We start from the raw sequence: 19783 nt of genomic DNA, 5'->3' as shown, positions 1-19783 counted from the left end.
AACTGTTCGAGAATTACTCGACTAATTTCAAGCTACGATGGGGGCTTATAATCATGACCAGCATGTGCGTTGTTACTCAGTCTGTCGTTACGAAAGTAAGATGTAGTGTCTAATGAATTTACTCAAATAGTATAAATGTATGTGCTTGGTATTAATTTACGTAATAAGAATATTTCATAAATAGGGTAGTACACAGGGTATGAAAATTAAAAATCTAATTAGTCCGTCAGTTAGATAATTAAAAAAATATTAGACACATATTAAGGTTACAATACTTAGATAAAATGGAGTAAAGTTTAGGAGGTCGTTACCCTATAAAATGTAGTTAATCGTGACGTCACACGATATTTCAAATCAATGTAACGTATTGCCGAAAGTATTTAATTTTCTATGAAAAGAGTAAACACGTGTCTCATGTTTTAATTATAATCTACCAGACGGACATTAAACAAAATAATTGAATACTACCCTATTGTTATTCCGGGTTTGGATGTGATGTGTAAACAATTTGAAGTCCGGACAGGACATTAAAGTAAATTCGACCACGTATTTTATTAATTAAAATCTAAATTATACATTCACATTATTATTTAAAATAAGTCAAATAAATTGTTATTTACTTTATGTGAATTTAAAACATAGTCTTGGCATGATTCGTGTAAAACTATTGTGTCATTAGACACTGATTTAATATGTCAACAGATACAAGTGGCTTGCATATGTAATAAAGAGCTCGACTGACTGTGCATATACATACTAAGGCACAACCTATAGGATTTTTCACACAAAAAGAAATCCTGTATAATCTTTAGAGTATGAGAAGTAGGAGACGACATCCTGAAAGTTTTATGAAATCAGAACAAAAATGCGTGATTTTGAAGCACGAAGTCGGGCTGAAGCTTGTCATAGACTGGCTTCACTCAAGAAGTGACAAACAGACATTATTTTGTACTATGTACTAACTTCGCGACTAATGGCTTTAGAAGATACTATAACATAGCGAAATAAACATTGATATTGCTAATTATTAATTATCTACCTAACTTTGTAAGTACCATATCAATCGTGTAACATCCTCCAGTAACCAGCTCCGAATTCTTTTAGTTTTGGTTTCAAGCAAAATTAAAATAGTACAAATTGGTTTTATAATAACTATCGTAACTAAAAATCACAGTTTACTCACGTAAATTAATGAAGAAAAGCTCTACTAGTTTCGAGTCACAGAAAGACTCTTCATCATGAGCAGCGTGCGCAGACGCAGCGACGTCGCGCAGCCTACTGGTTAGACCATGCGTTGGCGCTTTTCTCCATTAATTTACGTGAGTAAACCGTGATTTTTAGTTAATTTAGTACAAATTGAATTAAAATTTATATGTCAACTAATAGGGATGTACAATCCAATTTTTTTTCGTATAGGTTATTAAAATAAATAGCATTCCATGACATATTGTTCACTAAACATAAAACAGAACCCATTGTATTATTTCATTAAAGAATCTAATTGAAATTATAAATTAAATATTTTTTGACGTAAGAAACATTCATATTGTACCACCATTTTAGCATCACATACGCCATCTATTGAGAGACACTACTCACTAGATGACTGCATAATTCCAGCACCTTCTAACCGACAACCGGGATGATGACAGGGTATGAAGATTAAAAACCTATTTAATGCGCGACATAAGGCACAAGAGCACATAAGGAGAAAAAAATATAAGGACAAGTATTTTTATTTAGGCGTACAAGAAAACAATATTAAAATACACAATATACACGAATTAAACAGTGTGATGTCATACGATATTTCAAATCGATACCCGATAGCTTTTTTATATCTTTAGAAAAAAAAAAAAAAACGTAACTGGTAATGTTTTAAATTAATCTACCAGACGGATAGTAACAAAGATTTGGTCATCATCCCGCATCCCTACACAGCAACGTCGGAAATAAGTCTTAATGTTACATAATGCTATTTAAACATCTGTACACTTCTATAACTTACTAATATTGCCATTATTTTTATCCTAAGATCAGCTACTGGACCGTAATTACATTATACTTTATTTAAAATACTTACCAAATCCAATTTACAGCTTAGGCAACCGATGAAGGTAAAAAACTAGAGTATAGAATGTGTTATTATAGATAGAATGCATTCTTGTTATCAGCGCCATCTATCGGTGCACATAACTAACTAACATAACACTTGCAATAGTTTATACAGTTAGTTACCATTGCCTTATTGCTTGCGCCTGAGTCTAAAATCAGTTGACTACACTGTAAATGTGATTTGTTAAAGCTGTTTTATGTTACGACGTATATATAATGTTCTAGAACTATTCATAGAAAAGCTACAATTTATTACAGCTGTTACAATGAACTTATGTAAGAAAATAATAATACCATCGACTTTTTTGGTCGATAGTAATTTTGTTTATTTTCTAATTTAAACTCTACAGCTTCGGAACAGGGTTTAAAATAGGTAATTAATAATGTATTTAATATTAGTTCTTCGACAGATCAGGCGATATTAAAATAAAAGACGTTTATTTTGAAAATCTGCTATCAGACGCGATCTATCAGTCTTAGATTTTTCTAAACAGAATTACGCTGACCACGGTTTTATATAGCGAGCAAGATGTTAGGGCTTCTGTTGTCCTAGTACTTCTAAGCTTTAACCCTATCGCTTCTCAAAATACTTGGTGTCCGGGCTAAATGACAATTAAGCGCTAGGCGATTGAGAGGATAAAAAATATTATGAGATAAATACTGACTTATGTCAATATTTACGTCAAGCAGAGTTTTCTAGTGTGACGGTGTCGCTTAGGGTAAGCGTCCACAGACCCGCATCGTACGCATCAGACGGATCGCATCAAACGGATTAATTTTTCAGACTGCGTCGATTGTATCGACGCCTACGCGAGTATTAGCAGTCGGATTGCCCATAGCACTATACTCGGATTTTTGGCATCGGCATTCCGTATAAAGTCTGTCTATCTAGTTCCGTATAAATCTAATTAGTACTCATCGCATATCGGCATTGCTGATGATGCGAATAAGTGGACGCAGTTGTATGAGTTTCTATACAAGACAAACTAAAATCCGTTGCGTGCGATGCGTACGACGTGGGCCTGTGGACGCGTACCTGAAATGCCATTTCGCTTATAGCATTGATTCCAATTTCGACGCTCTATTTATTTATTGACATTCTTAATCGACAGATCACTAATAACTAAGGCTTTATACACGCTTGTAACATTTACCTTATAGTTTTAACTTTTTATACTAATATCTATTGTTACCTAGCTGACCCCGCGAACGTTTTATTGCCATAAAATTTAACGAATGTGTCGTGAAATCTAACGTCATTCATAAAACAGTTTGTATGGGATATTAGTAATTAATGCTTCTAATATTTTCCTTGCAATTTCTTCAACTTATTATAACCTTTCATGGCTTGTAATAAATAATAGAGTCGGTTCATATAACACGTAAAATATGTCGAACGTATCATCGGTGGAGTGTGAACGGTCAAGTATTTTTCTATACATTTATCTGTTCTGGCGTTACGCGACCGATAATACGCGACGCATGTTCCGTCAGATATGAACCGACCCAAAATTAGTGAAATCAGTCGCGATACTTTTCTAATTAATAATTTCATACAGTAATTTTGATTTCAATTAGCTGAATGAACACTTTTTGGCTACAGCCGACGATGTCTAATAAATACTCTTTGCCTTAACAGAGCGTCCGTCCGTGGCCCTGCAGCACCTCTACAATAATACAAACATTTGTTTTTTTTTTGAGATCTGCAGCAATTTACAATACAATACAATACAAATAAACTAGTAAATACAAATTCTAATAGTATTTTTTATTTAAATACAAATTCTAATAGTATTTTTTATTTAAATACGCAATCTTTGGTATCGTCAGTTTGACTGACTTCGAATAGTTAGTAGGTTAGATTGCAGTTCTCTCAATTACTTGCAGACCAATCTTGCAAGCATTTGGACATTGGTCGAATAGTTTGGCCAACATTTTATTTACAAACTTGCATAGCCATTATGTTGGGCCAAGGTATGGACATACACTTAACTGGCTACTAGCTACTCTTCTTCCTCAGCGGCTTGCGTTTGTCTCGTCGGTGAGTGCGCACGCGCAGGTTCTGAATTACTTTTGTTTTGAACGCGACTGTAGAAGAAAATAATATAAATTAGAGTTAATAATAATATAGTATAATGGAATACAAAAATATGATTAAGTCTTCTAGTCCGTTCCGAATACGGTACGGTACGGTACTACGCGAGAGATCTTATAAATCTTTAAGTAAGTATGTAAGTGAGTATGTACGGGGTAAGGAATGAGTGAGTGATTAATAAGTGAGTAAAGTGAGTAAGGTGTGGGTGATTAAGTAAGGAGTGAGTGAGAAAAAGACAGTGAGTAAGTAGGTAAACGAATGAATGAATGGGTGAGTGAGTGAATGAATAAATGAATGCATGAATAAATGAATGATTGAATGCATGAATAAATGAATGAATGGGAGAGCGAGCGAATGTGTGAATGACTGAATGAATGAGCGTGTGTGTGTGTGTCCGTGTACCTGTAGAGGTCGGCGGTGGTCTGCAGCGTGCCGTGCGCGAGATGCAGGCGGCGGCCGGGCGGCGGCGGGGGCGGCGGGGCCCACCACTGGACCACGCGGCCCACCACGGGCACGCGCCGCAGCAGCCCCTCCTGCCACAGCCGCTCCGCGTTCTCGCGCTCCAGGTCCGCCTGCGCCTCCTCGATACCTGACAACATATTACTCATTCTTGTAAAGACTTCGACGCTATATTCACGTGACGACAGTGCCGTCGTTAGGGGGGGGGGGGGGTGGACCGATGGCCCAGGGCGACAAATTCTAGGGGGCGCCAATAAAATTAAAAACTACTACATATACCTAATGCGCTCTAACAAGGTGCGGCTGACAGATTCAGTAACGTTTCGTATCACCCTTGAAAGTTGCTGCGATTTAAAAATTATGCCTTAATATTTTAGCTGTATCACATTCGTATTATGTTAAATCATTCGGATGCGTTGTTAATTAAATTAAAACCAACCACACCGGAATGTTCTAGTATTCAATTAAAATCTAATGTAATGAAAAATAAAGTAAAGTGTTATGCGTACTTATAACGTAAAGCCATAGTCGTGTTTAGTGATGGGATGTACGGCTACGATGGATAGGTAGTCGATGTTTTTTTAGAATAAAAAACGAAAATCGTGCGTCGTTCAATTATCATTCTTAAAAAACCTTTAATTATGTGGGTAAATCCACTGTAGACGCGGCTCTCTCTGCCCAAACCACAGTGACATTATCTGAGCAGAAATATGTAGTAGGCATTTTTCTAGATATTTCCGGCGCCATTGATAATGCGTGGTGGTACTTAATCTAACATATACAAATTAATATATCCTTGTTTTCTTCACGGTTCTGTAAAACTGAAACTCTGAAACACCTCAGGGCTCGGTCATTTTGACAAGTATATACACGTAGTTAGACTGCACAACTAAATAACACACACATTTAATAAAAAAATTAAAGAGAATTAAATGTATGCTGCGAGTATCGATAGCGATAAAAAAAGATTTTTCTAATATCCATCCCTAAAGAGAGACGTCAACGTCATACTGGCATCTGTCAGCCGCACCTTGTTAGAGCGCATTAGGTATACTAATACTATGATATTGCTTCCCTCAAGTGGGCGCCACAATATTTTCGCCCGTGGTATCAATGGCCTTTACGCCGGCACTGCGTGACGATGCGCTAACGGTAAACGTTACCTAATCACAGTTCGCAAGATATATACCGACGCACCTACACTATTCACTCTGCAGAAAAAAATTATTAGAATATTAATGAATATCAAGGAAACAGACTCATGTAAACCCCATTTTAAAGACCTCAGAATATTAACCCTGCCTTGCCTCTACATACTCGAAATTTGTAAATTTGTACGTAACTACCCCCAATTCTATTCCAAAAGAGGAGATATTCAAAATAAAATTACACTCAGACATGAAAACAGACTAAACATACCCACTTCACGATTGAAAATGCACTCTTCTGGTACACATGTTATGTCCATTAAAATATACAACAAGCTTCCGGAAGACATAAAAAATATTGCCAAAAATAATATATTTACTAATAAATTGAAACAATTGCTAATAACTAAAAGCTATTACACTATTGACGAGTACTTAAACGACAAATTTCAATAACAAAAAATCTCTGACATAAAACAATAGATGACATTTTTCATTTTTCATTTTATATTTAATCTTTAATTAGTAACTTGTTTTTATATCGTGAAAATACTATTAAAATGATTAGGTACACTATTGTATTGTATGTATTAACTTTAGCCTAAACCTATATATTATATTTATAAATTTTAATTTACTATTAATTTAAAGAAGCGCCTTCATCCTCTCTCCTAATAAAATGTAATTAAATAAATTGTAAAAATCCACTTTGCTGTGCCCGACAGGGTCCATAATTGATTCTATGTTTAACATACCAACTGTTTTTATGTACACATTATGGCATGCAATAAAGTATTGAGTATTGAGTATTGAGTATTGAGTATACCTAAAAATGTAGGTAATTGGGTGACAAGAGCCCAGACACGGGCCCGTTGAGAATATCGGTTCAACGCTTTGATTGGCTGACTTGAATATACCAACCAATCAGAGTGCCGAACGCGCTCTCGTTTCGATTACTTTAAACGTATAGCAAACTCGCACTAAAGATACTGTACACTTATCGACGTATTACCTTTCTTCAATACTTCAGTCATGTTAGTGAGTGCTCGGCTGCTCTCTTCCACTTCTTTACCAGCAGATATAACGAGGTCCAGTAACTCGTCTACGTCTGTGTCTTCCGTCACCATGCCGAATCTGCAATTAAATAAATAAGTAATAAATAATATGATAAAACTAAAAAGAAAATGACACAAGGAGTGGATAACATTCTACAATGTCTTTCTATCACCATTTAGATTTTTTTATAAGATAACAGGTCAAACAGGTTCCATAGGCGACAGTCTATGGACTCCTCTGGCTCCGAAAATCTTAGTCAAACAGCGAAACAACGTAACATTACACGCTGTGAGACCGTGGAACACTCCGACCCACTCGCGTGGAAGCAAAAGCACGGCTCTCTTGTATGTACAATCTGCTAGCATCGCTCACCTGACGCAGGCCATGCCATCGTCGCCGTCGCCGCAGGAGAAGGCTCCGTCGGTGGCGCGCAGCGTGTCGACGAGTTGTCTGTTGAGCGAGTTCAGTTCCTCGGGCGCCGCCTCCTCCCAGCCGGGGGGGATGTAGCGGACTCCGCCCAGACCTACATGAAACATTTGTTTAGGGAGTAATTGACTTGTGCCTGTGGCTTTGATCGCGTGAGTTTCGTCTATACTTTGCTCGGAACTCTTATCTCAACGAAATTTTAAGAATATCGGTTGAGTAGTCAATCTCCAATAATTTTGTTGTTTTGATTGGAATATTGGTAATTCTAAAATTCCTGGGCTACATTTATATTTGAAGATATCTGTCTTCTTTTAGTATTTAAACTAAATTCGGAATGTCTTAATTTTTCAAGTAGTTGATTTACACGACCTCAATTGAAAAAGCGGCTGAGTTTTTACTCTTATTAATTATTTGATTTGTTTATAAAGCTACGTAATTTATGTACTGACCAGCCCATCCGGGCACATGTACGAGCTGCAGGCCGGGCCGCGCCCGCACGCGGTCGTGGAAGGCGGGGCGCAGCGCCACGGTGGCGCCCAGCACGCCCAGCTGCGCCTCCAGCAGCGCGCCCCACGCGCCCGCGTCCGCCCCCCCGCCCCCGTCCGCTACCGTCGCGCCCGCGCCCTCTAGCGGACAGTACCGTAACACTACCCCGTGTGCTTCTGTCTCGCATACTTCTATACTTATCTGGGAACATAGAGAACATAATTTTATAGGTCTTATCGTATTTAAGAATAAATGACTGCGTGCAGTAATGAATTGCATCGTTAAGGTAAGCGTCCACAGGCCCGCATCGTACGCATCGGACGGATCGTATCAAACGGATGAATTATTCAGACTGCGTCCACTGTATCGACAGGGTTCGGATTGCCAATGTCACTTTCACTCGGATTTTTGGCATTGGCATTCCGTATGACGTCGTCAGTACGCATCACATGTAGGCATTGCCGATGAGCGGTCCGTACGATGCAGATCAGTGGACGTGTGTGTGAGTTTCTATACAAGACAAAGAACCTTTAACGTCTATTCCGTAAGCTAGTGACAGATTTTAATGATACATTTTCTCTCAAATAAGTGAAGTTATTACTTTACTAATTACTTTATTACTACTTTTATTTGTGACGAAAGTGTGATGACCGTAGAGTATATAGTTTGTGTAAAATCCTTACCATGTCAGCCTCTCTCTGTAGCACCTGTCCAAGCCAAGAGTTGAGTTTGTCGTAATACGGCGGCGGTTTCTCCGTGCCTGGCGGGGCGAACTGGAACGCCACGCAAGCTGACGCGTGGCTTATCGCTTCCTGACAAACAATATGATCACTGTACACATGTTTGTTAAATAAAATAATTCATTATAACGTCACTTTACTAAGAGTGTCAACTTACCACAATTCCTACATTTGGCGGTTCATCGCCACCCGGTCTTTCGCTCTGTAAATTAAATTAACGGGTTTAGGAGTCATAGTCATAGTTTATCAACTAAAAAACCATCCTAAAATATGTTTTTACCTGAAAAGTGTTGAATTATTGGTTAATATATCAATACAATTTTTTTTTGCAAAAAGGTGAAAAATCACAAAATTACATTCATAGTTGTGAAACTTCTACAGTCTAAACACGTTTCACAGTTTAAGGCTTAATGTAGTCTAAACCAATATGAGCAACGTTTTTAATGACGCCGAAAACGGCAAGAACTTTTAGAACTAAAACAAAGTCCCACATACCAGTAACCTGAGCCCCGCATTAGCGACGACGGCGTGCACTGCCCGTGCGGAGCGGAATGCGGCCGTGAGTCGCTGCTGCAGCGCCCGCGCCCCCGCCGCGCGGACACACGTCCACAGCGGCAGCGCCGGGATCCGCGCCCCGCCGCCCGTCAACCCGGCTAACGCTGCTAGCGCTCCTTCTCTGCTACCCGCCTGGAACATAACAATCATTTATTTTTAACCACTTGTCTGTTGGTATATAAGACACAATAGAAAACACATTGTGTCTCGCGTAGATCTGCGTTCCGACAGACAACGGGTTAAATTACCGCTTACTTACGCGTACCATTGAACAAAAGTTCTACAAGTTACAAGTCACAGCGGGACTCTTATGGCCATAGTGTACAGTAATGGTACCGCTCTAATCTAACTATTATATCTTGTCATCGGAATTTGAACATTAAATCTTATGTCATAAGATATATTTCAAGTTTCCGGTCATATGGGTATATGACCAACCCATATGCACTCTTAGTCACAAATAAGACTAATAAGTACAGGAAAAAATCTGTAGTTTTTATTCTACTACGAACTTTACTTTTGCAACATGTGGTACCGCATTCACAAATATTTCTACCAGTATTATTAGTTTGGTTTGAATTTCCGTAAAGTAACGCCTGATTCTGTTCTATACTCTTATTCATGAGCAGCGTGCACGGCGCACTGACCTCGCGCAGCCAATTGATTTAATTAATTTACTATGTCTCACGATATTATCGAGTTTATTACACAAAAGCAATAATATTAACAATAATTATATAAACAGAAAGTAAAATTATGACGATTGCACGCAGATTCCATTTTGTGTTTGCTTTACAATAAAATGTTAATAAAAACATAACCCTCCTTCTGGCGCAGTCGGGTAAAAATAATATCAAGATAAATACTTACTGCGCTCACCACTTTCGACTGGTCGTTAGCTGTGATAGCTTCGGGTATTTTGTAAAACGTCTGAACAAAAGTAATTAAGGAAATTTTCTCAATTAAAATATGTATAGAAGTACCAGGACATCAGAACACTGAAGAAGTTGGTATAGAAATACACTCAAATATAAAGTCTATTGTTGCATACATTGAGTTCATTTTAGATTATCTGTTTTATTGTAAAGGATACAACAGTTGGCAGTCCTGGAACACCGAACCATGGCCCAGGTGTGAGTGTCACCGAATCTGGTATACTGAAAGACTGAAAATAAACATTTTTATTAATTTACGTGAAACAAGTATAATTTACACAAAACTTGCAGGTATAGAATTACTTTAATTACTTTTTTATATTAATTAGATAATTAATTATTGGCGCCAATGAAGAAGAATCACATATTGAACAATAAGATCTTAAGCTACACTAGCGCCACTGAGAGGAAAACACTTTAAATATGGAGGGGATTGTACAGAGATTTAATTGTTTCTCAGTAGTGAATTATTCATTTGATTCTTCACAAGAAATAAACCTAATAAACTTCACGGAGTACATTTTAGATATGTAATTGCTAGATAAATATAACAAAATATTTAAATAACTGACCTCATCTTTCGACGAGGCGCCCGGCAACGCGAGCGCATGCCCTCTAACATGTAAGTGCAAGTTTCTTTGAGAGCACATTTCACCAAGTAACGCCAGTGGAGTGCCCCATCCCAGAGGTGGGGCCCCAACCTCGCCTAGCACTAAGAGTGGGGTTCTATTCGCGTTTATATCTTCATCGTATAGTTTTTCTAGAGCCTCTATGTCCATCCCTCGACCTGTGGATAAACAAGTTATTTATTGATTTGTAAATAAGTTATAATAATAATTTATTAGTATTTTATATGGTGTAAGCCGGTAAACGAGCAGATGGATGACCTGATGGTAAGCAATCGCCCCCGCCTATGGACATCCGAAACACCAAAGGCGTTTCAAGTGCGTTGCTGGCCTTTTGGTGGTTAGGAAATTAAGCGTTGGTGGGGCGAATTAATCGAGTATTAGGAGGATTGGCAACGAAACACACCGCAAGCGTCGTTTCACGTCGGTGTTCTGTGAGGCCGTGCTATCACTCCGGTCGAGCTGGCCCATTCGTGCCGAAGCATGCCTTTCCCACACTTGTATTTAGGTAAAATATTTGAGGTAGCGATAAAATTATAAAGTTTATATTAGGACATTGTAGAGATGTTCATTAACTATTTTAGTTTTAATACGAAATAACGGAATCTATTTGAAGATGTTTTAGTATCGCCGATGATGCAAATTGTATCATAACACTAATTACCTGACGTCACTTGTTTGTAACGAATTATGTATTTACAAACAACATTCATTACACATCCGATAGTGATCTGCGTTTGTTTAGATTTTTCTTCTCAAAGTAGAGTACTCAGAAGAGAAAAGCCGAACTCATATTTTTTTTTTAACAGCTGTTAATGTTATTATGGGATGTCTATCAATCAAGTAATATTAAGAAATACAATTAATATGTATTAGGTATGTAAATTTCATAATTCAGATTATACAGTAAATTAAATAATGTTCTCCAGGTGTTTATACTCGTGCTTGGCATACAGCCAATAGCTGTATACTTCGTTTGATCATATCTTGTCAAGGTTTATATGAACGTTTTAGCTCTATGTACTCAATTTTAAATAACCTTGAAATAATGCAGTTTTCTCATGAAACTATTTTAGTTTTTAGGTTTTATAAAAAGAACCCCTAAAACAGTATTAAATACAACCACACTTCACTTTTTATTATGGTATATTTCGTGTGTCTGTATGAACGTCATAAACTCAAAAATTGTCGGACAGATTTTTGTCCGATTTTCGATAAAGATAGTGTAATTCATGAGGAAGGAATACGCTAAGCATTTGACCATGCAAAAACTGCAGATGGAAAGCCTAATCCTTGGCAAAAATATCTTTTTACATATTAGTTTCATTACAATTGGTATGCAGTTCATGTATTACCTGATGGATGTACTGGCACAGGTCTGACGCATGCTAGTGGCAGGCCAAGTTGTCTGCACAAGTGTTGCACCACGCCGAGCGGGCTCGCCACGCAGCTGTATATGCAAGGCAAGCGATTTGTGAACGCTATCGCTGTAACAATATTGTTTTATTTCTTTAATTAGGACCATATTCAAACAGTAATTAGGTCTTAATTTGAAGATCATCTCGTTTGTCAAGTGTTGGATTACCTACTAAGATTTTCGGTTTCTGAAATATCTCAGCAATAAAATGGTCTCTGAAACTGTGAACGACATATGTCTCCTATTACGTGGAGCTTCTATCTGGCAAAAAGTGGGTGTTAGAATATGCTTTGTTGCTTCTTCAGGGAATAATAGAAGAATGAGAGGTGGCAGACATAAAATAAATAGGACTAAACCAAGCATTAAAAAAGTGAGTTAAAAATGGCGGACAAACAGACGGATCATTCAATTTGACGTTTCAAAAGTGCCTAATTGGGGATTAATTGAAATAAATGCTTATTTACTTTGAATGTAGAATTTATCTAGCCAGCGTAGGCTAGGCTTAGGTAGTTAGGTATGTCATTAAATACTGAATAATCATTTACATATTCCAACAACGAAGTACGAATAGTACCTAACTCAGTTATTTTATATGCGAACATTACGTTCGCGTCGTTGATACGGTGATAGGGTGACGTCATCGGAAGCTTTGTTTCATCAAACTGAGATAAGCCGATGTTCTAGGCAGCTAGGTACGAATTCCGCACACAATGTCGGTAACGCATACGCGGTTGAACAAATAAATATCAGCACGAGCCAGTACGCTGTTGAATTGTAGGAAAAATATTTTGATAGAATTGTTTGGACGCGGTTTTAGAAATAGTAAAGCTTTTTCTTATAAAATTGGTTTGTTTGGGACTTTCGGATGAACTTAGTATCACAGTATGTTTCGAAAGGATGTGCTGTACAGTAAATCGTAATATTCACTTTTTGCCTTGATTTTTGTTACCACACCTATAATAATAATAAATCGCGGTGTACAATTAGATGTCCAAGATTTATTAGAGAGCGTTGCTACCCGGCCTTAATCAAATATACAGCGTGTAACAAAATACCCATATACATCAAGAAGCACTGAAGAATACAGGCTGAATAGTATAGAATAGTACAAAATACTTGGTGTCGCATGGTTCTTGATTTAAAAAATCATACAAACGTGTCATAACGCTACAGGGGTCACTTGCTAATTACGAAACATTTCTTCTGTAAATCATAATTTTAATTCGCATTTTTCATGCGAAGAAAAGTTCATAACTTCGTTCCGTGAAAACATGAGTTTAAAAAACCCTTCCCGTATCGTTTGTTATGTTACACCGTTACACCATTTAGTTACACCGTGTATAGTACCTACCTATGTCCCTTAGTTGGCTTTTACGCTACCGGAAAGAGTGGGGCAATGAAAAATAATCTAAGAATTTCATAAAGCTAAGCAAAATAGAATCCTATTTTGTGTGGAATAAAGAGGAGAATGAATATGTAGGCAATGACTTACCTCCATCCTCCAAATACCTCGGGTATCTGTGGTGTAATAACATTCGGGTGACCCTCACCAGACCCTCTAGCTGTTCCTGGTGATAGTACGCATTGTAGTCTGCTAGTCTGGAACAAGATATCAAGGTTAGGATCTAAACGGAGATAAACATTTTTGTATCAGATATACGGCTTATTTACGTAGCTGTTCGACAAGGTAATTCGACTGTTTTCAAGCCACGTCGGGGCTCATAGACAAATACGGCATGGGTAACAACCGACGCACAGGCAGTGAGTCGACGGAATCCAATTATTTAAAATAAATTGGTCCGACAACTGGGCCCACAGTCCCAGTCACCAGATCCTCGTTAGTTTAACTATGAGAAGCCATATAGGGACAGGGCATAGCGCCATATAAATTTTCGACGACTTTATTGCCAAAGGACTTTAGGATGCAAAATTCTGACTGAAATAATACAAAAATTAAACTCTTCAACCATTTATTAATCTAACTACTGTACCTAGTTAAATAGGAGCTGTAATTGGCCACTGGAATACCAGTGATTATTGGATCAATTTGAATCGACTACGATTGTAAAAATTGGACAAATTAAGCACCATTTATATTTCGTCATTGCATCACATCATGCCTTCTATTACCTACTGCGTCGCGATTTTAAGAACTATTTGACGAGTCTCAATAATGTATCTGACAAACAAACTGACGGAGAATTGTTTCGACGATTCAAAAGTGTATGTTTCAAAATCAAATAGCTAATAGATATGGAATTTTGTGACAGATAATTTTGTATGAAGCCAATGTTCAAATTCAACACGACTAAACTCCATAAATTGGCCATAAAAGTTCGATCGAACCTAGAAGCTATTCTGTAACTGTCAATTGGAACCTTTCGAAGTAAGCTCAAACGCATTCTCACCCATCATTAGTCGATATTATTCGCACAAAATGATATGGCGGACCGTGAAATAGTTCAGTTACATCTTTCAAATTGAAGGTTACAGAATATTCAAGTAATTCAAGCAGGTATGAGATTACCTGATCTTATTGGGTTTTCCTCTGTTCAAATGCTTAACCGATTTCATTATCATATCGTTTTCCTTAAAGGATTGATACGTACGGACTGCACAATCAAATGCCTTTCTCCCACAGACATTACCTTCATACGACATTCAGACCTCTTTAGAATAAATTACGCCGCTTTGTTAAACGCATGTAAAACTGTGACAAACAATACTTGTTACATGCTTCATGCATGTTATTATTTGCATAGTAATAGCTACCTTATTGTCTAAAAAACAAGTGTTTGAATTGCATGAATTGGTTTTTGCATTACAATATGTAGGTAAATAAATAGTACGTACGCATTTACGACATGGTAAATCGGAATTTTATGGGTATTATGTACAAATGCCAGTACGTATATTAAGCTTTAGGATTTTTAACTTTATTGTTAAAAGGGTAAGGTTGAAATTTGTTTTAATAGATTCGGATATCTTTATGTGCACTGCGAATTGTTGAAGTATGTTCAGAATTGGTCAGCTTTCTATTTGTAAGTAATGAGAAGTCGTGTGATATTTTCCTAAATATCTGTGTACATAGCAGTATGTACTTATTAATGTGTGTGCTTTCTAAAATGCTTTTAATTTTATTAGAAAGGTTTGAAGACTTTGACAGGCACAATAACTAAAATAGTTTTTTTTTGTTCGTTCAGTTGGACAATGAAATGTATTTTGAACGTATTTTTCTTCTTTTACGTTGGTATGTATGCCAGAAACTTCAGCGATGGGAGTGCTAAGTGACATTTTATACTTTAGTTATGATGTAACGAATACAATTTATAAATATAAATATCGATCAATTTTTTATTAAACCCTTCATTTTGAACTAACAAAATTCTTTCGTATCTCTCCAAAGATACGAAAGAATTTTGTTAGTGATGATGATTAATTACCCCCTTTTTTAGGGCAGAATATCATACAATGACTTCTCCCGGCTTGGGCGAGGCGAGAGGAAGTGTCAGACTCTTACTGACTAAAAACCACACCGTTCCTACTCCTATCCTTCGAGCCAGAGCCCCGGTAAACCCGCTAAGTAGTCCGCAGCTCATGACAAGTCTCTCTAAGCAAACTTTAGGTATTTGCAGTTTTATACCTAGTTAGGTAGGTACTTAGGTAATAAATAAAACTTTATCTAGGTCAGTTGCATCCAGGCGTTCACGGCCAGGTCCTTGGTTGGCCATCCAGCCATTAGTAGGCCTTCATAATTTATGCATTACCTACTTGGACACGCAATCAACGTAGGCTTTACCGCATTGTTGCGGTTATAAAACTATTACGTAGTGTTTGTACGATATCCTGATGGCTATTTGATAAAATTGTTGTTCATAGAAAGTATTCGTCATAACATCTTATGTTAGTTATATTATAAACTAGCTACTTCCGCGCGGTTTCACCCGCTCTGCTCGGGTCCTATTAGTCATAGCGTGATGTTTTATGCACTATCCAACACAAAAAGTAAAATTCAATTCGGACCAGTAGTTGAGAAGATTAGCGCGTTCAACAAACAAACTCTTCAGCTTTATAATATTAGAAAAGATTAGCTTCTGCAAGCATTTAGCTTAGTCAATCATGTCAAAACTGCTAAAGGGATCGGGATGTTTGGAACAAGGATAATTTATGGTCTAACACCTCGGCTTTTAAGTAACGGGAACGCGGGAAAGGAGCAGAAGCAAAAGCTAGTGTTTCATAATTTTATTTTTTGAGGTGAGGCGCAATGTGTATTAGTATTTAATGTACAACACATTTGAAGAAACACCATAACAGAATTTGAAAAAAAAAGTATCGTGACTCTTGAGTACCTACGTACCTACGAGATTTAGCTCGTTACACAGGCTATCGCTATTTCAATTTCCATATAACATAATACCTACTGACCCACATTTCTTTTATAGTTAGTTAAAAATATCACATTATTCACGCCTACTATAAAAAACTCTTATCAGTATGTATGGAAAACGCTGTAAAATCACCATTAAAATTAATTTACACCGTGAAGTAGGTACTAATGGCGAATGATTAATTAAGAAAACTTTTATTTCGTATTGTGATAAAAATATTATTTTGGTACTTATTTTTAACGTGGCTCTACACTAGTTCGGCTCTGTCATTGGTTGATTCATTCGCACCAGCCAATCAGAGAGCCGAACGCGCTCTCGTTTCGTTTTCGTTAAACGTAAAGCAAACTCGTACTAAGGGTACAGAATTATCTTCTGTATTATAGACGCTCTCGGAACAACATTGTCGATCACGTAAAATTAAAAGACGTGGTGCGTGCGGGAATCAACCCCGCGACACGTTGCGTAACAGCCGGCTTCCGAGCCACTGCACCAACCGTTCAGTCATGTAATATAGGTTGATGTATTTGTAATCATAAACACGTAGATACCCATAGAACTTTTTTTAGGTATCAATTTGTAGAAAATGTAATATTATCTTTAAATAAAATATTAAAGGAATGATAAAACGGTAATCCGCCATTAATTGCTGTCTTAGTCACAACAACAACATATTCGTTACACCTGTTATTTTCCAAAGAGATAAAGCATAGTGTTTGGAAGAGTAGCCGTAGTTAGTGATAACTAGTCAACAACGGGTTATGGATTAGTTTCCCAAGTCTGAACCCATAAAGCGTGTTCTGATTGGCCAAATGGTTCGAATAAACCAACCAATCAGTACCCTTAGTATAAGTTTGCTTTTCGTTTAAAGTAATCGAAACGAAAGCGTGTTCGGCGCTTTGATTGGTTGGTTTATTCGAGCCTTTTGTTCAACAGTGGACGTCTCTCAGCTGATGATGATGATGATGAAGATGGTATGACTTAAATGGATGTACCTTGACTTATACTATCTATGGACAACCATTTTGCTACACGAATGCGGATAAAGCCGATGGTAGACGTTAGTATCTCTTAATCTTAGCCTAGCCCTTAAGGGATTAAAATGCACATAAGTAATATAAGTTATGGAGTTTTGATGCAACACAAAAATGAATAGCAGTCCTTTCATTCTGTCAGTTCTTATCCAAAATCAATTAATACTCAAGGCTGACTGATAACGCTAATAGCAGATATTATCAACTACACTAATTTATCAGTCACACATCTGTGCTCTAAATTGCAAAGATGTGTACATTCATTAGTTACTACATTATTTTACAATATGTTTTAATTATTATGTTATCGACTTAACTACTCATACAACTGTTGGATGAGGAACTTGACTAGTTTCAAGCTATGGTAGAGGTTCATATTGATGAGCAGCATTCCGCAACACTCTAGCATGACTTGAAACTAGTCGAGTTCCTCATTAAACAGTTATGTGAGGAAACCGATAACATAATAATTAATTTAGTATTTCTCACGAAACTTATAATAAAATTACAATATGCTAGTTTCACCTGCAATATAAGGAATTGTAATAACTCCTAATTTCATAATAAGCAGAGCATTTGTCCAACTTATTACATAGATATTGTAAGAGCAAAATAAGAATCTGCAGATAAGACAGTGACTGGGCTGCAGTTACTACTCTCTAAAAACCCTGAACCTTTTTAACTACAACTTCCAATCTGCCTGCTAAGCATGGAAATTATGATAAAACATAGTACATACAAGAGGCTCACAAAACAGCAGTTGCCTGTCGAAGTTTGTTGTTAAAGTGTAACTAATTTGTTATTTCATGCAAAATTATGCCAAATATATTTACAAACTTTCAATAAAGTTCTCAACAAAAACAAAAGCCTTATATTTTAATTGACCCCATTTTAAACTTATAGCAGATATTCATAATAGAGGCCTTAATACAACTTTATTTTATGTTCAACGAGATCGAAACGAGAGTGAGTTCTGCACTATGATTGGTTGGTTCATTCACACTGGCCAATCAAATTTTCATTCTATGTAAAGTGAACTTGTACTAGAGGTACTGACTACAAACACAACACAGTGTTGTTGAAGCAGGTACTTGTGATAACTAATCATATTTCATCATCAATTAAGACCATAAGTGTCAATGACAAATACACATTCATATAACAACTCCTTTGTACATAACATTCATTTGTAATGTACCTAGATATATGTGATTGAACAAATAGAGTGGAATACTACACTACAATAGTAGCATTTATTTATTTAAGTTGATTAGATTTATGCTAAAATGTAGTTACCTAGTTAAGTTTAGGCTTAAAGGTACTTTATGACTACCTATTTTAAACTTATAGATGTTACTGCCATACTCAGAGTCATTTAATAGTTACTTAACCCAGTCCTTAGCAATTGTTTTCAGAATAAATTTGTTATTAAGGTATAGTTTAAGTAACCATTAATATCTCTGAGTATGACAGTTGGATAGTTAATTCTAGTAATTCACCAATAAGAAAACTTTCTTACCTGAACATATGAGACATCCATCTTGTTGTTTCACTAGCAATGTGAGCACCAAGCCTTGCTGCATGACTCCGCTCCAACCTTCCAAATAAAGCGGATATACTGTGCGACAGTATCGCAGCTCGCGTCACCGCATCTGTAGGCAACAGCGGCGGCTCCACACTCTCACAACTAGGGTCTGTCTTCAACACCAAGTCTTCCAAAACCTTCAGTATCTCATCCATTGATGTTTCTTCTGGCTCAAAGAAGCCAGCGCTGATCTTTCGCGGCTCTGGCTTCTTTTCCTCATCTTGAACATCCTGAGCGTTAACTCCCGCCTCCAAACGGCCTACTACTTCTGAAACTTGGAACTCCAAACCGCCGAAAGGACGCCGGTCCTGAACAACGATAAAGGATCGTTAATGACTTACTATAAAACTCATATTTCAGAAAATGATTGGGGAGAGTTTACCTGCTCAGGGGGCGCCTCGCTTCCGGGGCTTGGCTTATTGGACTCCGGGTCAGAAACTGATGCATCTCCCATGCTGCGTGGCGATTTTTTCGCAAAATTGTAGCACCGACCCTAAAATGTGTAAACGTCACTTCAATTCCAATGTTTTGACGTGGGTGGCGTGTGTACATTCACGAATAGTGAATGTGATAGAATTTATGAACAAGTTCCACGAACAAAATTCAATCCAAAAAATCTCAAATTATAAATTTTATTCACATAAATATAACAGGTGCGTTAGTACTTGTTTTCTGAGGTGTAATATGTTTACATTAATTGATTTGGAATTGTTGGTAAAAC

General features: G+C 37.1%; 1 protein-coding gene across 1 annotated transcript; it reads right to left on the bottom strand.

The window, feature by feature from the left end:
- Nucleotides 1-1720: 1720 nt before the first annotated feature.
- LOC118264209 (pyridoxal-dependent decarboxylase domain-containing protein 1) lies at nt 1721-19623 on the bottom strand. Its single transcript, XM_050704702.1, has 15 exons — nt 19445-19623; nt 18997-19370; nt 13551-13657; nt 11997-12128; nt 10588-10802; nt 10174-10245; nt 9951-10010; nt 9021-9212; nt 8683-8727; nt 8469-8597; nt 7749-7986; nt 7246-7396; nt 6830-6951; nt 4613-4799; nt 1721-4203 (listed from the first exon to the last, which is right to left on the bottom strand). The coding sequence occupies exons 1-15, from the start codon at nt 19514-19516 to the stop codon at nt 4119-4121; spliced, it is 2181 nt and encodes a 726-aa protein (XP_050560659.1). The 5' UTR covers nt 19517-19623; the 3' UTR covers nt 1721-4118.
- Nucleotides 19624-19783: the final 160 nt, after the last annotated feature.

This window comes from Spodoptera frugiperda, chromosome 26 (assembly GCF_023101765.2).
Source record: "Spodoptera frugiperda isolate SF20-4 chromosome 26, AGI-APGP_CSIRO_Sfru_2.0, whole genome shotgun sequence".
NCBI lineage: Eukaryota > Metazoa > Arthropoda > Insecta > Lepidoptera > Noctuidae > Spodoptera > Spodoptera frugiperda.
This window is presented reverse-complemented; position numbering and strand designations above follow the sequence as displayed.

What these genes read in the sequence shown, in the direction of transcription:
- LOC118264209 (XM_050704702.1), bottom strand. Translation starts at nt 19,516, where the DNA reads ATGGGAGATGCATCAGTTTCTGACCCGGAGTCCAATAAGCCAAGCCCC. An exon ending in TGTGCCAGTACATCCATCAG is followed by an intron (nt 10,803 to 11,996) that starts GTAATACATGAA and finishes GTTTATCCACAG; the next exon opens with GTCGAGGGATGGACATAGAG. An exon ending in GACTGAAGTATTGAAGAAAG is followed by an intron (nt 4,800 to 6,829) that starts GTAATACGTCGA and finishes ATATGTTGTCAG; the next exon opens with GTATCGAGGAGGCGCAGGCG.